Below are 15,060 nucleotides of genomic sequence, written 5' to 3'. Positions count from 1 at the left end.
TTTTTTAAGGAGAAATTCAAACCAATCCAGAGATGCTTCTTTTGTAGGAAGAGTATTAGAAACACTCTTTGTTGGAACCCAAAAACCTGAATTCTGCAGCCAAAATTCATTTTGCACATTAGAGAAGCACTTAATGCCTGAGTATAACTGATGAGTAGTGTAGTCCTGCCCCTTCTCTAACTACTAGTAGTAAACCAAAGATACCTTAAGAGCTGCAATCAGTAATTCCATTTTTGCAACAACTTTTCCAGCAAAGCTCTGCCTCAAGACTCTGCAGGTCAGTGTTTAATGCTCACTCTTCAGACTCCACAGAGAATTTTTTTCTTTTTTTCTAGAGCTTTGGATAACTTGGAGCTATGCAGGGATCTGAAGGAGCTCTGGGAAACAGAGCTGCCTCTCTGCTCCAGCCAGCCAGGGGTGACCACTGCTCAGCAGCCCAGTTTGGGAGCAGGGTGGAGAAGTAGCAAGGATATGGGACTTGAAGCAAGCTGCTTGAGGGAGTAAAGAGGTTGCAAATCCATCCTAGGTTTCCCTTTTCCAAAAGGAAACTTGGGATTAGCTGCTTAAGCACAGGGGACAGGAAAAAGCTGCTGGAAATGACCTTACCTCTGTCTCTGAAGGACACGTGGAGGAGCTCCCAACACGCTTTTGTTCCACGTAGTCATTCCTTGGATTGTTTTTCCTGCCCCTGGTTGCCAAATAGCCATTGCTCTTCTTGAACAATCTTTCTGTTGTCAGTCAGGGTTGGATTTCAAAGCTGCTGGTTCCTTCCCAACTGTTAATACCCTCTGGATGTGTTGGAAATCCTTTTTTTTCCCCCCTCCCCTTCTTTTTATGCTCAAGGTGGCCACTTGCCAACTTTGTGCCTCAAGAGGCATTCAGCATAATGCAACTTTCGGGGGGGGGGGGAAGAAAATTAAAAAGAAAAGAAATTTGGTTGGCTGCTTAAAACACCCAAAAGGCAGAGTGATAGGAAAAGGTTGTGTCTGTGGTTTTAAGTTTTTCTTTATTGTGCTTTTTTGCTGCTATTTTTTTTCCCCTTGAATTTATATTTTAAACTTTTCATGCACTTTACTGTTTCTAGTCTCATAAAAAAAAAAAAAAGAAAAAAAAAAGTGATATTTTTAATAAATGACAACAGTTTTCCATTACTTGGGTGCAATTTTTAACCAGCTTGCCAGCCTGGGTTTATGTCTCATTGCTCTACTGCTGAAAACAGTCAAAATAGTTTTAAATACTAAAAAAAAAAAATACAAATTTTAAGTGGTGAGATTAGTTTTAAATAGTAAAAAAAAAAAAAAAAAAAAAAAAAAAAGCCAATTTCATCCCTTTACTGCTGAAAACAAATTCTGAATGGTGAAATGAGTTTTAAATACTAAAAAAAAAAAATACAAATTTGAAATGGTCAAATTAGTTCTAAGTACAGGGGGAAAAAAAAAAAGAGCCATTTTCATTCCTCTACTGCTGAAAACAAGTTTTAAATGGTGAGATTAGTTTTAAACAGTAAAAAAAAAAAAGAGCCAATTTCATTCCTCTACTGCTGAAAACTAATTCTAAATGGTGAAATGGGTTTTAAATACTAAAAAAAAAATGAAATACAAATTTGAAATGGTCAAATTAGTTTTAAATGCTAAAAAAAGATAGAAATTTTAAATGGTCATATTAGTTCTAAATACTGGGGAAAAAAAAAAAAAAAGAGCCATTTTCATTCCTCTACTGCTGAAAACAAATTTTAAGTGGTGAAATTAGTTTTAAATAGTAAAAAAAGAGCCAATTTCATTCCTCTACTGCTGAAAACAAATTCTGAACGGTGAAATGAGTTTGAAATACTGAAAAAAAAAATACAAATTTTAAGTGGTGAGATTAGTTTTAAATAGTAAAAAAAAGAGCCATTTTCATTCCTCTGCTGCTGCAAACAAATTCTAAATGGTGAAATGAGTTTTAAATACAAAAAAAAATAAACCATAGAAATTTTAAATGGTGAACTTAATTTTAAATTTAAAAAAGAGCCAATTTTGTTCCTCTACTGCTGCAAACAAATTTAAAATGGTGAAATTAGTTTTAAATAGTAAAAAAGAGCCAATTTCGTTCCTCTACTGCTGCAAACAAATTTAAAATGGTGAAATGAGTTTTAAATGCTAAAAGAAAATACAAATTTGAAATGGTCAAATTAGTTTTAAATACTAAAAAAAAAAAAATAGAGATTTTCATTCCTCTGTTGGTGAAAACAAATTCTAAATGGGGAAATTAGTTTTAAATACTAAAAAAAGGAAAAAAAAAAAAAAAGAGCCATTTTCATTCCTCTACTGCTGAAAACAAATTTCAGATGGTGAAATGAGTTTTAAATCCTAAGAAAAGAGCCATTTTCTATCCTGCAGAGCTGCCAAGTCAGCCTCTTCCCCCTCCTAATGAAACATTTCCTGGGTTGTTTTATACATAGGAAATTATCCATTGGTAGGAGGAGCCTGGGAGGAGGAAAAAAAAAAATAATTGGACCTAAACTATCCCCTGAGTCTTGCTTGGGGGCTGGGGAAGAGGTGGTGTGGACCAGAACCTCCAAACTGGGTGCAGAAAAGGAGAAGTCCCTGTCAAAAGAAGTGCCTAAAAGAAACTGAAGGAGGCATCACCTCTTGCCACCTCTGAATGGGCAGCCAGGAGGGTGGCACAGGTGAAATCCCTGTGCAAGCACCAAAACCAAAGGCCAAGCCCTTTCTGAAGATGGATTTTCCTTCTAGGTGCAGGTGTTCTGGTTTTTAATATACCTCAGTGGTCACCACCTAGCCACATGAAAGGGATTGGAGAGCATAGTGCTGGAAAGCAGAATAGCATGAAAAACTGAACTGTGTGGACATTACCTTTCTGTCTCTTTTTGTTAGGGGGGAAGGGGAGGAGAGGAAAAAGGTGGGGTGCTGTGCTCTGGAGGTGTGCACTAACAAAGCCTTCTCCTCCTTTTTCCCCACCCTCCCCTCTCCTCCACCATGCATGGTCACTAGGCAGCGGGGTTTTTTTCCCTACCATACTTCACTCCCGCTATTTTTTTGGAGCTGTTTGTATAAAAATGGAGTTTCCAGGTCACTGCTGATTGTATCTGAACTGCAGAGGAGCCAGTTTGTTAATAAAAACAAAAAAAGCAAAGGAAAAAAAAACAAACAACGAAGCAAGCAAAACCCAACAGCAATGTTTTGTAATAATGGGGGTGGGAGAGGATGGGGATGCTAAGAAAACCCCAACAACCAACCTGAAACCTGCAGCTGTTGTAACCTGCTGAAGTTGGACTTCTCCTTTGGTTTCTAAGCCGTTGCAGGAAGGTGTTCCATTGGATTTTCTCTGCTGCCAAATGCACTTCCACAAATGTCCATTCTGTTGGGCAATTTTGAACCAAAAAAAAAAAAAAATTAAATACTAGCACCACCACCACCAAAGTGATTTTAACTGATGCCTTCAAAGTGAGGCTTGGTCATGTTTCAGTCGATGCACACAGCTGGGGATGTGCTAACTCACCTCTCACACAGCCTTTCACTGGCTCCCTCCCTCTGTTCCTTCCGGTTTGATCCCCTTGCCAGCAGGAACAGCAACAGGATTGAGCTTTTCTTCCCCAGCAGGAGCACTGAGGGGATGGAGCTTTTTTTGCCCAGCAGGAGCAGTAAAGGGGATTGAGATTGTTTGGGTTTTTTTCCACTGTGCCACTGTTTGCAGTGATTCTCTGCCCTAGGAAGGGAGGGAGCAGGCAGCAGCAGCCTCCTTTGTGGGCTGAGATCCCTTTTGGAAAGCATATGCAGTGTCCAGATGGCAACACTTACCTTCTCCTGACCCAGCAGGAAGCTGACAGTGGGCTCTTTTCTAGGGGAGGGGGAGTAACATGAAGCAGATTATCCCTAACCCTAGGCAGAAGGTGGATGGGAAGTCATCAGTTCACATTGGGTTGGAAGGGGACCCTCAAAGGTCATCTTGTCCAACCCTCCTGCAGTCAGCAGGGACACCTTCAACTAGATCAGGCAGCCCAGGGCCACATCAAGTCTGATTTTGAATGCCTCCAGGGATGGGACCTCAATCACATCTCTGGGCAACTTCTTGCCCAGTTCTCTCCGAGCATTCATCTCCCCTTGGTTCTCAGGCTCTAGGTTCATAGATTCACAGAATGGGTTGGGTTGGAAGGGACCTTAAAGATCATCTAGTTCCAGCACCCCCTGCCACTGGAGCAGGTTTCTCAAGGCCTTATCCAGCCTGGCCTTGAACACCTTCAGGGAGGGGACATCTGCATCCTTGGGTAACCTGTTGCAACATCTCATTGTAAAGAATTTCTTCCCAATATCCAGTCTAAATCTCCCCTCTTCCAGCTCAGAGCCACTGTTGCTGGATTCCTAGCACATCTCAGTGCCCTCACAGCCATCACCTGGACACACAAAAAAAAAAAAAACCCTCCCCAAAAGCTCTTTACTGCTCCTGACTGCCTCCTGGGTTTGCTCTCCAAAAGATGGTGCCTGGTGTCTACCTTGGAAGCAGCAGCACTGCCTAAAGCATGCAGAGAAAACAAAATCCAACACCCTTCTACCAGCAACTTTTTAAACCTCAGTCTGGTAACTCTGTTAGCTCCGGGGTTTTGTGTGTGTATATAGATATATAAATGATAACAAAAAAACACCAGACAAACAAAAAAGAGAGACTTTTGTACAATGCAGCTGGGCTCTTCTGTTTCCTTCTTTCCATCCCAGGAGTGTGGCCATTGGTGTAGTGCACACCAGTCAGGGCACAGTGGGGCCTGGGAGCAGCTCCTGCTCTTCCTCCCAGTATCCTCTTTAAGCCTTTTGTCCTCTTTCTAGAATCATGGAATTGTTTGGTGTGGAAAAGACCTCCAAGATCATCAAATCCAGCCCTCAACCCAACTCCACCATGGCCACCAAACCATGTCCCCAAGTGCCATGGCCACAAGGTTCCTGAACACCTCGAGGGATGGGGACTCCACCATCTCCCTGGGATGTCCCTGTGCCACACCTGTGGGATGTGTGCATCCATCCCAGGAAAGTGAGGCTCCACAAGGAGAACCTCAGCCCATCACTGGGAAATTGTATCCCAGTATCTCCCATTTCTCCTGTGAGCCAGAGGTCAGACCCCATCCTACTCCTGCCAGAGTCCCATAGCACAACCAGAGGTGTCAGTAAAAGCACAAAGAGCTGGGACAGAGGAAAAGCAGCCAGCAGCAAAGCAGCTGAAGGCTCTGTGGTGCTATGGCCTGGTCCAAGTCCCCCAGCCCAGAAATCCCAATTTGGACACAAATCTGTGCGGAAAGAGCTGCCACAGCTGAGGGGGGAAGTACATTCATCCTTTTATTGATGGCACCCAGGATGGGCTGCGGTTGTGTGCAGGAGCCCAAAAGGTGCCCCCAAAGGGAAAACCTTGCTGTGAGGAGAGCAGAGGAAGGTGAATCCCAGCAGAGATGTCCCCACAGAGGAGTAAATAACCACAGCTGGCTATTTGTTACTGTACCCAGAGAGGGAGAGGCAGGGTGGGAGGTCTGAAAGGGGGCCAGCACCACTGCCGTGCTCCCCCAGCCCGCTGCTCCGCTTCCCGCCGCGGCCGCGCTGCCACTTGTCTTTTGGTGACACTCCTGCAGGTTTGGAGGGAGGCAAGAGAGGAAAATCAGGGAGTCGTTAAGGTTGGGAATTTAAGATCATCCAGTCCAACCATCAACCCAACACCACCGTGGCCACTAAACCATGGCCCCAAGTGCCATGGCCACAGGTTTCTTGAACACCTCCAGGGATGGGGACTCCACCACCTCCCTGGGCAGCCTCTTCCAATCCCTGAGAACCACTGCAGTGAAGAAATTCTTCCTAACATCCAACCTGAACCTCCCTTGGTACCATTCCTCTTGTTCCATCACTTATTACTTGGTTGGACAGACCAACCCCACCTCACTGCAAGCTCCTTTCAGGGAGCTGTAGAGAGCAATGAGGTCTCCCTTCGGCCTCCTCTTCTCCAGCCTAAACACCCCAAGTTCCCTCAGCTGCTCCTCCCCAGCCCTCTTCTCCAGACCCTTCTCCAGCTTGGTTGCCCTTCTCTGGACCTGGAGAGGAGGAGGGGCTCCTCCTGCCAGCCCCATCTGAGATGCTGCTTGTTCTGGGGGTGCTGCCCACCTCTGTGTCAGCTTGTGGATGAGCAGCTGGATCCAGGGTGCCTCAGGGGCCACGCACACCTTCTTGTTTCTCTTCAGGGTGAGGCTGCAAGAGGCAAGGAGATCCCCTCAGCCCCACACATGCCCATTCCCCAAAGAATCTCTAACTGTCTGCAGAGGAAACCTGCTGCACCCCCCCTGCAACCCTCACCAGGGGACAGATGAGGACTGTTTGGGCTTCCACCTCAGCTCCATGACCACACCAGGGCTAAACCCCAATCCAAGCTGTCAGCAGCACCCCGTGACTTGCAAGAGTCACCAGAGGCTTGAGGGGTGAAGGGATTTTTGCCCTGGCACAGGAGCCAGCAGTTTGCAGCTTCTGCTTTGCAGCCTGTCCCACTTACATGATCTCCTGCCTCCTGCAGTGGATCCCCGGCGGCGTCACGTCGATGGCCAGGATCAGCCCCAGGCTGATGACCTGGGCGGTCGATTTGATGCACTTGCACCTCATGTTGACCAGCAGGCTCTCCAGGGACAGACCTGCACCCAACAGCAGCCCACACCCAGGTCTAGGCCCCCCACCATCCTCATGCCACCAGCCCAGCCCCTCCCCGGCACCCACAGGGCTGTGTGCAGGGATGGGCGCTTGTGTTAGTAGGGTCTGCAGTGGAGAGCAGCCAGGCTGACACAAGGCTGGTGCATGGTGCTCACTGCAGGGGGGTTGGACAAGATGACCCTCGAGGGTCTTTTCCAACCTGATCCTTGTTTTGGTTGGAAAAGTCCTCTGAGCTCATCCGAGTCCAACCTTCAACCTAAGACCACCATGACTGGCCCAGCAGAGTCTCAAAGCTTTCTTCTCATGCCTCCAGAGTTTGAAAACTTCACCAGCATTTTATGAACCAAACCCACCAAGAGCTCAAGTTCTGTGGGAGGTTTGAAGGCAAGCAGCTTAAACCCAGCAGGCAAATAGTACCTGGTCCCAGGCATCCCCCCCTCCAGCTTAGCCACCAGGTTTGAAAGCTCAAAGGCAGGCAAAAGTCAGGTTTGGAAGCTTAGAGGAGCCCACACTCAGTCCTGTCTGGGGTTTGGAGGGGGAGATGGATGGATGGATGGATGGATGGATGGATGGATGGATGGATATCCCCAAGATCACTCACCATGCCCCGGCACCACGTTGCTCAGGAGCAGGGCCAGGGCCACCACCAGTGCTGGCAGCAGCTGCATCCTCACTGCCCACCCCAGGCTGTGGTGCGAGCTCTTTATAAGCAGCCCCCAGGGGGAATTTGCAGGCTGGGAAGCAAAGTGCCCCACGTGCCCCATGCTTCGACTTCCCAGCAGATGCTTCCCCCCTGCTGCACGTGCCCCAGGCCACCTCCTGAAACCTTCTTGCTTCATTTGGTGGAGAATCAGAGTGCTGGGGGCTGGGAGGGACCTCCAGAGACCCAGTCCAACCCCCCTGCCAAAGCAGGGTCACGCAGAGCAGGGCACACAGGAACTCACCCAGACATGTCTTGAAGGACTCCAGAGAAGGAGACTCCACAACCTCTCTGGGCAGCCTGCTCCAGGGCTCCAGCACCCTCACAGCACAGAAGTTTCTCCTCATATTGAGGTGGAACTTTCTGGGTTCCAGTTTGTGTCCATTGCCCCTTGTCCTGTCACAGGACACCACTGAGAGGAGCCTGGCCCCTTCTTGACACCCACCCCTCAGAGGTTTATAAACACTGATCAGATCCCCTCTCAGTTTTCTCCTCTCCAGACTAACCAGCCCCAGGGCTCTCAGCCTTCCCTCACCACACAGAGGTTCCAGTCCCTTCAGCATCCTCACAGCCTTCACTGGACTCCAGTATTTTCCCTGTCCCTCCTGAACTGGGCAGCCCAGAACCGGACCCAGTCCTCCAGATGTGGCCTCACCAGGGCAGAATAGAGGGGCAGGAGAACCTCCCTTGACCTGCTGGCCACACTCTTCTTAATGAACCCCAGGAGACCACTGACCTTCTTGACCACATTGCTGTCCCAGGGATAATTCATTGCTCACCAGGACTCCCAGGTCCCTCTCTGAGGAGCTGCTTTGCAGGAGGTCAACCTCTCACCTGTACTGGTGCCTGGGGTTGTTCCTCCCCAGGTGCAGGACCTACACTTACTCTTGTTGTACCTCATCAGGTTCCCCTTTGCCCTGCTCTCCAGGCTGCCCAGGGCTTGGGCAACAGAGAAACGACTGTGAAAAGAGAAACAGCTGCTGGTCCCCACTCTACCCCCCACCCCATGGGGACTGAGCACCCCAAGGCCCTGGAGTGCCACAGGAAGGGACACAAGTGATGGTGACCAAGGGCTGCAAGCTTTATTGGACCTGTTAGGTCACCCAGTGCATGGCCATGGGGTGGGGAAGCAGAGACTGGAGGCTTCAATGCACAAAATGCAAAGGAAAAAGGGGCTCAGGGCAGGACTCAACAGCACAGAACCATAGAATGGGGGGGTTGGAAGGGACCTCTGGAGATCATCCAGTCCAGCCCCCTTGCCAGAGCAGGGTCACCCAGGGCAGGTCACACAGGAATGCATCCAGGTGGAGTTAGAAAGGCTCCAGAGAAGGAGACTCCACAACTTCTCTGGGCAGCCTGGGTCCCTCTGGACTGGGGCATGGGGCCAGTGGGGTGGGGGAGGTCCAGGCACATTTGGCCATCCTGCTGGTGGCAGCTTCCTCAGCGGGGAGCCTGTTTCTTCCTCCTGCCAAAAGCAGAAGAGAGGAGGACCGTGGGAAGTCTGCTCCTGCCAGGAGCCCCTTTTGCTGGGGGTGGAGGGGGGCTTACAGGCTGGGGAGGTCCTGCAGGAGCTTCTTCACCCAGGGGCTGTCAGGATCCACACAGACCTTCTCCAGGCTTTTTAGCTTAATCCTAGAACCACAGAATTGCTTCAGTTGGAAAAGACCTCTGAGGGCATCACACTACCATGGAGGAGGGGGGGCTGCACCACCACTCCCCTCTCTTGGAGGGTGCTTGAGCAGCTCAGACCCTTTGGGCTTCTCATAAAGAGCATGAAATAGAGACAGCCCAGGGAGGCTGAAGGGGGTGGAGGGGTTTGTGTGTGTGTCCCCTCCTCAGGAGCCACTTACACCACCTCGAGGCGCCGGCAGCTGCTCCCCACAGGCCACACCTCGACGCTGCTGTACTTCCGTGGGGAGATGAAGATCCTGGTGGTCTTGGCACAGCGGCAGCTCAGGTTGCCATTGGCTTCCAGGAGAGCTGGAGGGGCACACAGCCACGGCTCACACGTCACTCCAACCCCCCTGACACCCCCAAACCCTTTCTGGGCAGCACATCTCCCCCCACATCCCATCGTGATTGCTGTGCCTGCTTGCAAAAGCATCCTGGTGCTGCTGAAGCCCTGGAGATGGCAGCAAGATGCCACCTCCAAAAACCTCACAAATCCCCCAGCACCCTTCAGCTCCATTCATGGGGTGCTGCTGAAGCCCTGGAGATGGCAGCAGGATGCCACCTCCAAAAACCTCACCCGCTCCCCTAGCACCCTTCAGCTCCATTCATGGGGTGCTGCTGAAGCCCTGGAGATGGCAGCAAGATGCCACCTCCAAAATCCTCTCAGTCCCCAGCCCCCTCCAGCCCCACCCAAGGGGGCATGAGGACCCTCACCTGCATCCCCAGAGTGGAGTGTCACCAGCAGCACCCCCAGCAGCAGGGTCACCCTTGCAGCCATGCCAGCCCCCTCTGCAGCCCCGGCTGCATCCCCCTATTTGAGCTGGCAAATAGGAGAAGTGAGGTGGGGCAGGGGCTGGGGTGGTTTTCAGCCATCTCCTTCCCTGCTGACGGTGCTGGCTGAGCTCACAACGCTGCCAGGGGCTTGGGGGGGAGGGGGGCTGGGCTTCCTGAAACCAGCTCTGCTTTCCCCTTCCTGCAAAGCTGGGTCAAGCTTGGCAAGACCTGGTTGTTTCCCCAGCACTTGTGGTTAGCCCAGGCAGCTGCTGGAGCCTGGAGGGGCTTTGGGGTGCTCTCTTCTCTCCCTCTCTCCTCTCCCTCATCAAACATCACTCAGTTCTCCTACAAACAGATCTTACCCCCTGCAAGGGGCATTCCAGATGGAGTTTGGGGGTGTTTTGGTGCTCCAGGGGACTGGAGAATCTCTTTTATGAGGAGAGACCTGGGGTTGTTTAGCCTGGAGAAGAGCAGCCTGAGAGGAGAGCTCCTCAGTGCTCAGCAAGAGATAAAGGGTGGGGAGAAAGAGGATGGAGCCAGACTCTTGTCAGTGGTGCCCAGTGACAGGACAAGGGGCAATGGGGACAAAGTGGAACACAGGAGGTTCAATCTAAACATGAGGAGAAACTGTGAGGGTGTTGAAGCCCTGGAGCAGGCTGCCCAGAGAGGCTGTGGAGTCTTCTTCTCTGGAGAGATTCCAAACCCATCTGGACACTGTGATCCTGGGCAAGCTGCTGTGGGTGCAGCAGGAAGAACAAAGGATAATCTCCATGTGTCAAGGCTCACTTGAAATAAAAACATCATAGAACTGTTTGGGTTGGAAAAGCCCTCCAAGATCCTTGAGTCCAACCTTCAACCCAACACCACCATGGTCATCAAACCATGACCCCAAGTGCCATGGCCACAGGTTTCCTGAACACCTCCAGGGATGGTGACTCCACCACCTCCCTGGGCAAGCCTCTTCCAATCCCTGACTACTCTTGCAGCAAAGAAATTTTTTCCTCATCTCCAACCTAAGCCTCCCCTGGCACAATTTCAGGCCATTTCCTCTCCTTCTTTCACCTGGTAGTTGGGAGAAGAGGGTAATCCCCCCCAGCTGCCATGCATTCCCTGTGCCATCCACTCAGCTCCATGGCACAGACACTGATGTGCAGCTTTGCATGCCTGCAACAGCCCTGTGCAAGAGCAGCAAGACAACAGCACCAGAAACCAGGGGTGGCAAATCCATCTCCAGGAAGGCCACGGTGGTGGAGCTTGCCTCAGCTCTCCTGAGCTCCTTCAAAGCCAGGAAAGCCAAGGAAATGATCACAGAAGGGGGGGAAAAAACACCATGGGTTTTATTTGGCTTGAGCTCTCAGGACAGGACCCAGCACTCTGTGCAATAAAACCCCAGACAGGGAGAGAGTCACCAAGTTCCTACAGCACCAACCCCTGACAGAGGAAGGCTTCATGGTCTACAGGCAAGGAAATAAATGAAGGTTCACAGGCACAGTGATGCAGGGGGGGGGAAACAGCCCCAGGAGCCTGCCGTGGGGCTGGGGCCCCCCTCCAAGCTGTGGCCACCACTGGGGCCAGCCCTGAGGCTTTTGAGAGGGGGGAAGCGATGACCAAGCGAGGAGCAGCCAGGATTCCACAGCTGTGCAGCTTCTGCCAGCCCATCTCAGGGCTCTGAGCATCCACTTCCTTAGCAGGAAACTTATTTTTTCTTCCTGCAAAAAGCAGAAGGAGGAGGAATGTCTGAAGGGTGCTGGGGGAGGAAGCTCCTGCCCCAAGTGAAGGAAGAGGCATCGCTGGTGAGGACAGCTCCTGACAGCTCTGACATTGTGCCACCAAGGCAGACCCAGCAGAGGAGAGCAGCTTGCCCAGCCAGGCATCAACCCCTGACTGCACTTGCAAAGAGCCAGCCCTGCTCCTGTCACTCCCCAGCCCCAGAATAGTAATTTTTTTTTTTTGCCAAAAGGGTTCAGAGATGCAGCCCCAGCCACGAGCCAGGGCCAGCAGAACCTGCACCTTGGCACATGGAAGGCTTTACACAGAGAGCTCTCACCCCTCATCACCTTGGGAATGAGTCCCCACGGCCCCCACCAGCCCCTCAATAGCCCTCAAGTCCTCCAAGTGCTCCTCAGGAGCACAGACATAGAACCACAGAACTGTTGAGGTTGGAAGAGACCTCTGAGATCATCAACCCAACCTCTCACCCAGAGCTCACAGTCCCACCACTGCTGCTAAGTCACTGCCACCAAACCAGGTCCCTCAGCACCACAGCCAGGTCTCTTTTCAATCCCTCCAGGGCTGGGGACTCCACCACCCCCCGAGCAGCCCATTCCATGACCAGACTGTGGCCAGGGCCTCCCCAGCCAAAGGGGTTTCCTCCAAAGGAACTTACGTGCCCGCAATGCGCTTCAGCAGCTTCTTCACCCAGGGGGCCTCAGGATTCACACACAGCTTCCCTGGGGATTTCAGCTTGATTCTGGAACACAAGGAGAGCTTGAGCAGGACCTTCCCCTCCAATGGCAGGGATTGGAGCAGGCAGGGCTGACCTGCCAGGCTCAGCTTTCATCCACAGCACCATCAGGTCACTGAAAGCTGCTCAGGACAGAAGGAAGACATTGGGAGAGGCAGGGAAAAAGCAACAGAATCTTGGAAGTCTTTGGGTTGGAAAAGTCTGCTATGGTCATCCAGTCCAACCATCAACCCAACACCACCATGGCCATTAAACCTTGGCCCCAAGTGCCATGGCCACACATTTCTTGAACCCTTCCAGGCGTTGGGACACTGCCACCTCCCTGGGCAGCCTGTTCCAATCCCTGACCACTCTTGCAGCAAATAAATTTTTCCTCATCTCCAACCTAACCCTCCCCTGGCACAATTTCAGGCCATCGTCTCTCCTTCTATCACCTGAGACTAAGGACAAGAGTCCAACCCCCACCTCACTGCAACCTCCTCTCAGGGAGCTGTAGAGAGCAATGAGGTCTCCCTCAGCCTCCTCTTCTCCAGGCTACACACCCACAGGTCCCTCAGCTGCTCCTCACCAACCTGCTCCAGACCCTTCTCCAGCTTTGTTGCTGGTTTTCCTGGATCTCCATGTGGAGCAGGGAGCATGTTTGAAGCCCCAGGGTGACTGTTCAGAGTCAGGGTTCTCTGTGGATTTACAATGAGCAGTTGAAGACCCCCTCCAGGGAAGGGGCAGAGCTGGCCCTGCAGGGGAGGGCTGGCTGCAGGAGGGAAGGGGCAGAGCTGGCCCTGCAGGGGAGGGCTGGCTGCAGGAGGGAAGGGGCAGAGCTGGCCCTGCAGGGGAGGGCTGGCTGCAGGAGGGAAGGGGCAGTGCTGGCCCTGCTGCTCTGCAGGAGCTGGAGCAGAAAGCAGCTCTGTGCCCCAGGAGCCTCCCACAGCACTTACATGATCTCTGTACGCCTGCAGGTGCTTCCCACGGGTCTTATCTCAATGCTTTCATATCTCTTTGGGCTGATGTAGTCTGAGGTTGTCTTCACACACCTACAGTTCAGGTTCCCATTCACCTCCAGGATGGCTGAGAAGGAGAGAAGGCAGCACCTGGCAGAGTTACTTAGAGACACAGCAGCTCCAAATCTCTTAGAGCCAGAATTGTTCCCTTCCCTGCTTTCACTGACAGCACTCTAGGGACCCTGGTGAGAGACTGGTCTCACCTCAGCACCCTGTCTCACACAGCTCCTGAAAGCTGGACCAGGTCCTAGCCAAGGAGGCTCACAGAAGAGCTCTCTAAGACCATTGAGTCCAATTGTGAGCCCAGTGCTGACAAGAGCTTGGCCAAACCACCTCCCCTCAGCACCACACCTACATGACTCTTAAATCCCTCCAGGGGTGAGGACTCCACCACCTCCCTGGGCAGCCTGTTGCAGTGCCTGACAACCCAAAAGGTGAAGAAATTCTTCCTAACACCCAACCTGAACCTCCCTTGGTGCAACTTGAGGTCCTTTCCTCAACGAGGGTCACCCTGTGAGAACAGCCCTGGGCTACATAAGCCCAGAGGAGTCCCCACCTGCTCCAGGCCCTCTTGGTGCAGGTGATGCCCACCCACCACAAGGACTGGGAGCTGCCAGCTGGGGGTATCTCTCCACAGACAGCAGAAGCTCACCTGTGTGGGCTGAGTGGGCCAGCAGCAGCAGCAGCAGGCAAGGGAGCAGGAGGGCTCCTGTGCCCATCCCTGCCAGCGCTCTCATCCTCTCAGCAGGCTCAGCCCCAGAGGTGCTCTGGGGAGCAGGCTGAAGGAGCAGCCCTATTTATTCAGGAGGGTCACCCAAGCAGCCAGACTGAAGCTTCAGCTGTCACACCTGACCAGCAGACCATGCCTAGGGGTGAGGTCATCTCTCAGATGCTGGCCACAGCCGGGCCAGAAGCTGAATTTACATCATGGATGAAAAGCAAAGGGCACAGAGGAGTTCCCCACAGCAGCAGAGCATTGTTTCAGTAGCAAAAGCTCTCTGAGCTCATCCAGTCCAACCATCAGCCCAACAGCACCATGGCCACTAAAGCAAGCCCCCCAGGTGCCATGGCCACATGTTTCCTGCACACCTCCAGGGATGGGGACTCCACCACCACCTCTCTGGGCAGCCTGTTCCAAGCCCTGACCACCTTGCTTCTGATTAGCTGGGGCTGGACAGACATCACCTTTTGGTCCCCTTAGCATTTAGCTCTCAACCACAGCAAGAGCCCAGAATAAACCCAGGGCACAGCCCCATGCTGAGCAGAGGCCTTTTGATGCCCTCAGATATTTACATATTGCTTTCTTAGGGCTCTGACTCCCCCAGGTTATTTTTGCTGTCTCTTACATCTGCAGAAATGCCTAGCACCATACCATGACCAAAGTAAGCAAGATCTCTGCTGGATGGTCCCACTCAGACCTTCAGATCTAGCACTGGGGTCACTGGTTCTGCTGGATCATGGCAGGGGCTTGTCAAAAGCAATGTCTGCAGACTGGTGGGGGAAGGCAGCAACCTGCTGGGAGAGATGACTGCTCCCCTTCTCTGAGTGCTCTGGAGACACCACAAAGAAAGTTTTGAAGTGTTTCTGGAGTTTGTGAGTGCAGAGCAATCCTGTTTTGAGAGCTGGGGAAACCCAAGAGAAGCAAAAGCAACTTTCCCCAGGGCTGGGCAGCAGAGAGGACAGGCTGGGGGCATGCAGCCAGCACTCCAACTGTGGCTCCTCCATGAGCAAGGGAAAGCAACCCCAGTGCTGAGGAAGCTGCTCCAGGGAGAAGCTACCCCTAAG

At 51.8% G+C, this 15,060-nt stretch overlaps 3 protein-coding genes across 3 annotated transcripts; all 3 read right to left on the bottom strand.

The window, feature by feature from the left end:
• Positions 1-5,475: 5,475 nt before the first annotated feature.
• On the bottom strand, positions 5,476-7,336 carry LOC128975357 (C-X-C motif chemokine 13-like). Its single transcript, XM_054392215.1, has 4 exons — positions 7,270-7,336; positions 6,517-6,652; positions 6,135-6,218; positions 5,476-5,605 (listed from the first exon to the last, which is right to left on the bottom strand). Exons 1-4 carry the CDS (start codon positions 7,334-7,336, stop codon positions 5,476-5,478), a joined length of 417 nt encoding a protein of 138 aa, XP_054248190.1.
• A 1,472-nt stretch (positions 7,337-8,808) lies between these two features.
• LOC128975504 (interleukin-8-like) lies at positions 8,809-9,817 on the bottom strand. The gene is made up of 4 exons (XM_054392414.1): positions 9,754-9,817; positions 9,219-9,348; positions 8,917-9,000; positions 8,809-8,833 (listed from the first exon to the last, which is right to left on the bottom strand). The coding sequence occupies exons 1-4, from the start codon at positions 9,815-9,817 to the stop codon at positions 8,809-8,811; spliced, it is 303 nt and encodes a 100-aa protein (XP_054248389.1).
• A 2,378-nt stretch (positions 9,818-12,195) lies between these two features.
• LOC128975356 (interleukin-8-like) lies at positions 12,196-14,012 on the bottom strand. The gene is made up of 3 exons (XM_054392214.1): positions 13,928-14,012; positions 13,213-13,342; positions 12,196-12,283 (listed from the first exon to the last, which is right to left on the bottom strand). Exons 1-3 carry the CDS (start codon positions 14,010-14,012, stop codon positions 12,196-12,198), a joined length of 303 nt encoding a protein of 100 aa, XP_054248189.1.
• Positions 14,013-15,060: the final 1,048 nt, after the last annotated feature.

Source organism: Indicator indicator, chromosome 25 (assembly GCF_027791375.1).
Source record: "Indicator indicator isolate 239-I01 chromosome 25, UM_Iind_1.1, whole genome shotgun sequence".
Classification (NCBI taxonomy): Eukaryota; Metazoa; Chordata; class Aves; order Piciformes; family Indicatoridae; genus Indicator; species Indicator indicator.
This window is presented reverse-complemented; position numbering and strand designations above follow the sequence as displayed.

Bases quoted from the DNA above. Each gene is read 5' to 3' on its own strand.
- LOC128975357 (XM_054392215.1), bottom strand. From the start codon at position 7,336: ATGCAGCTGCTGCCAGCACTGGTGGTGGCCCTGGCCCTGCTCCTGAGC. The intron at 6,653-7,269 runs GTGAGTGATCTT...TGTTGGGTGCAG, and splicing joins CAACGTGGTGCCGGGGCATG to GTCTGTCCCTGGAGAGCCTG. The intron at 6,219-6,516 runs GTAAGTGGGACA...TGCCTCTTGCAG, and splicing joins TGCAGGAGGCAGGAGATCAT to CCTCACCCTGAAGAGAAACA.
- LOC128975504 (XM_054392414.1), bottom strand. From the start codon at position 9,817: ATGGCTGCAAGGGTGACCCTGCTGCTGGGGGTGCTGCTGGTGACACTC. The intron at 9,349-9,753 runs GTGAGGGTCCTC...GTGCCCCTCCAG, and splicing joins ACTCCACTCTGGGGATGCAG to CTCTCCTGGAAGCCAATGGC. The intron at 8,834-8,916 runs GTAAGCCCCCCT...TGCTTTTGGCAG, and splicing joins CTGCAGGACCTCCCCAGCCT to GAGGAAGAAACAGGCTCCCC.
- LOC128975356 (XM_054392214.1), bottom strand. From the start codon at position 14,012: ATGAGAGCGCTGGCAGGGATGGGCACAGGAGCCCTCCTGCTCCCTTGC. The intron at 13,343-13,927 runs GTGAGCTTCTGC...TCTCCTTCTCAG, and splicing joins GGCCCACTCAGCCCACACAG to CCATCCTGGAGGTGAATGGG. The intron at 12,284-13,212 runs GTAAGTGCTGTG...CTTGTGTTCCAG, and splicing joins TGCAGGCGTACAGAGATCAT to AATCAAGCTGAAATCCCCAG.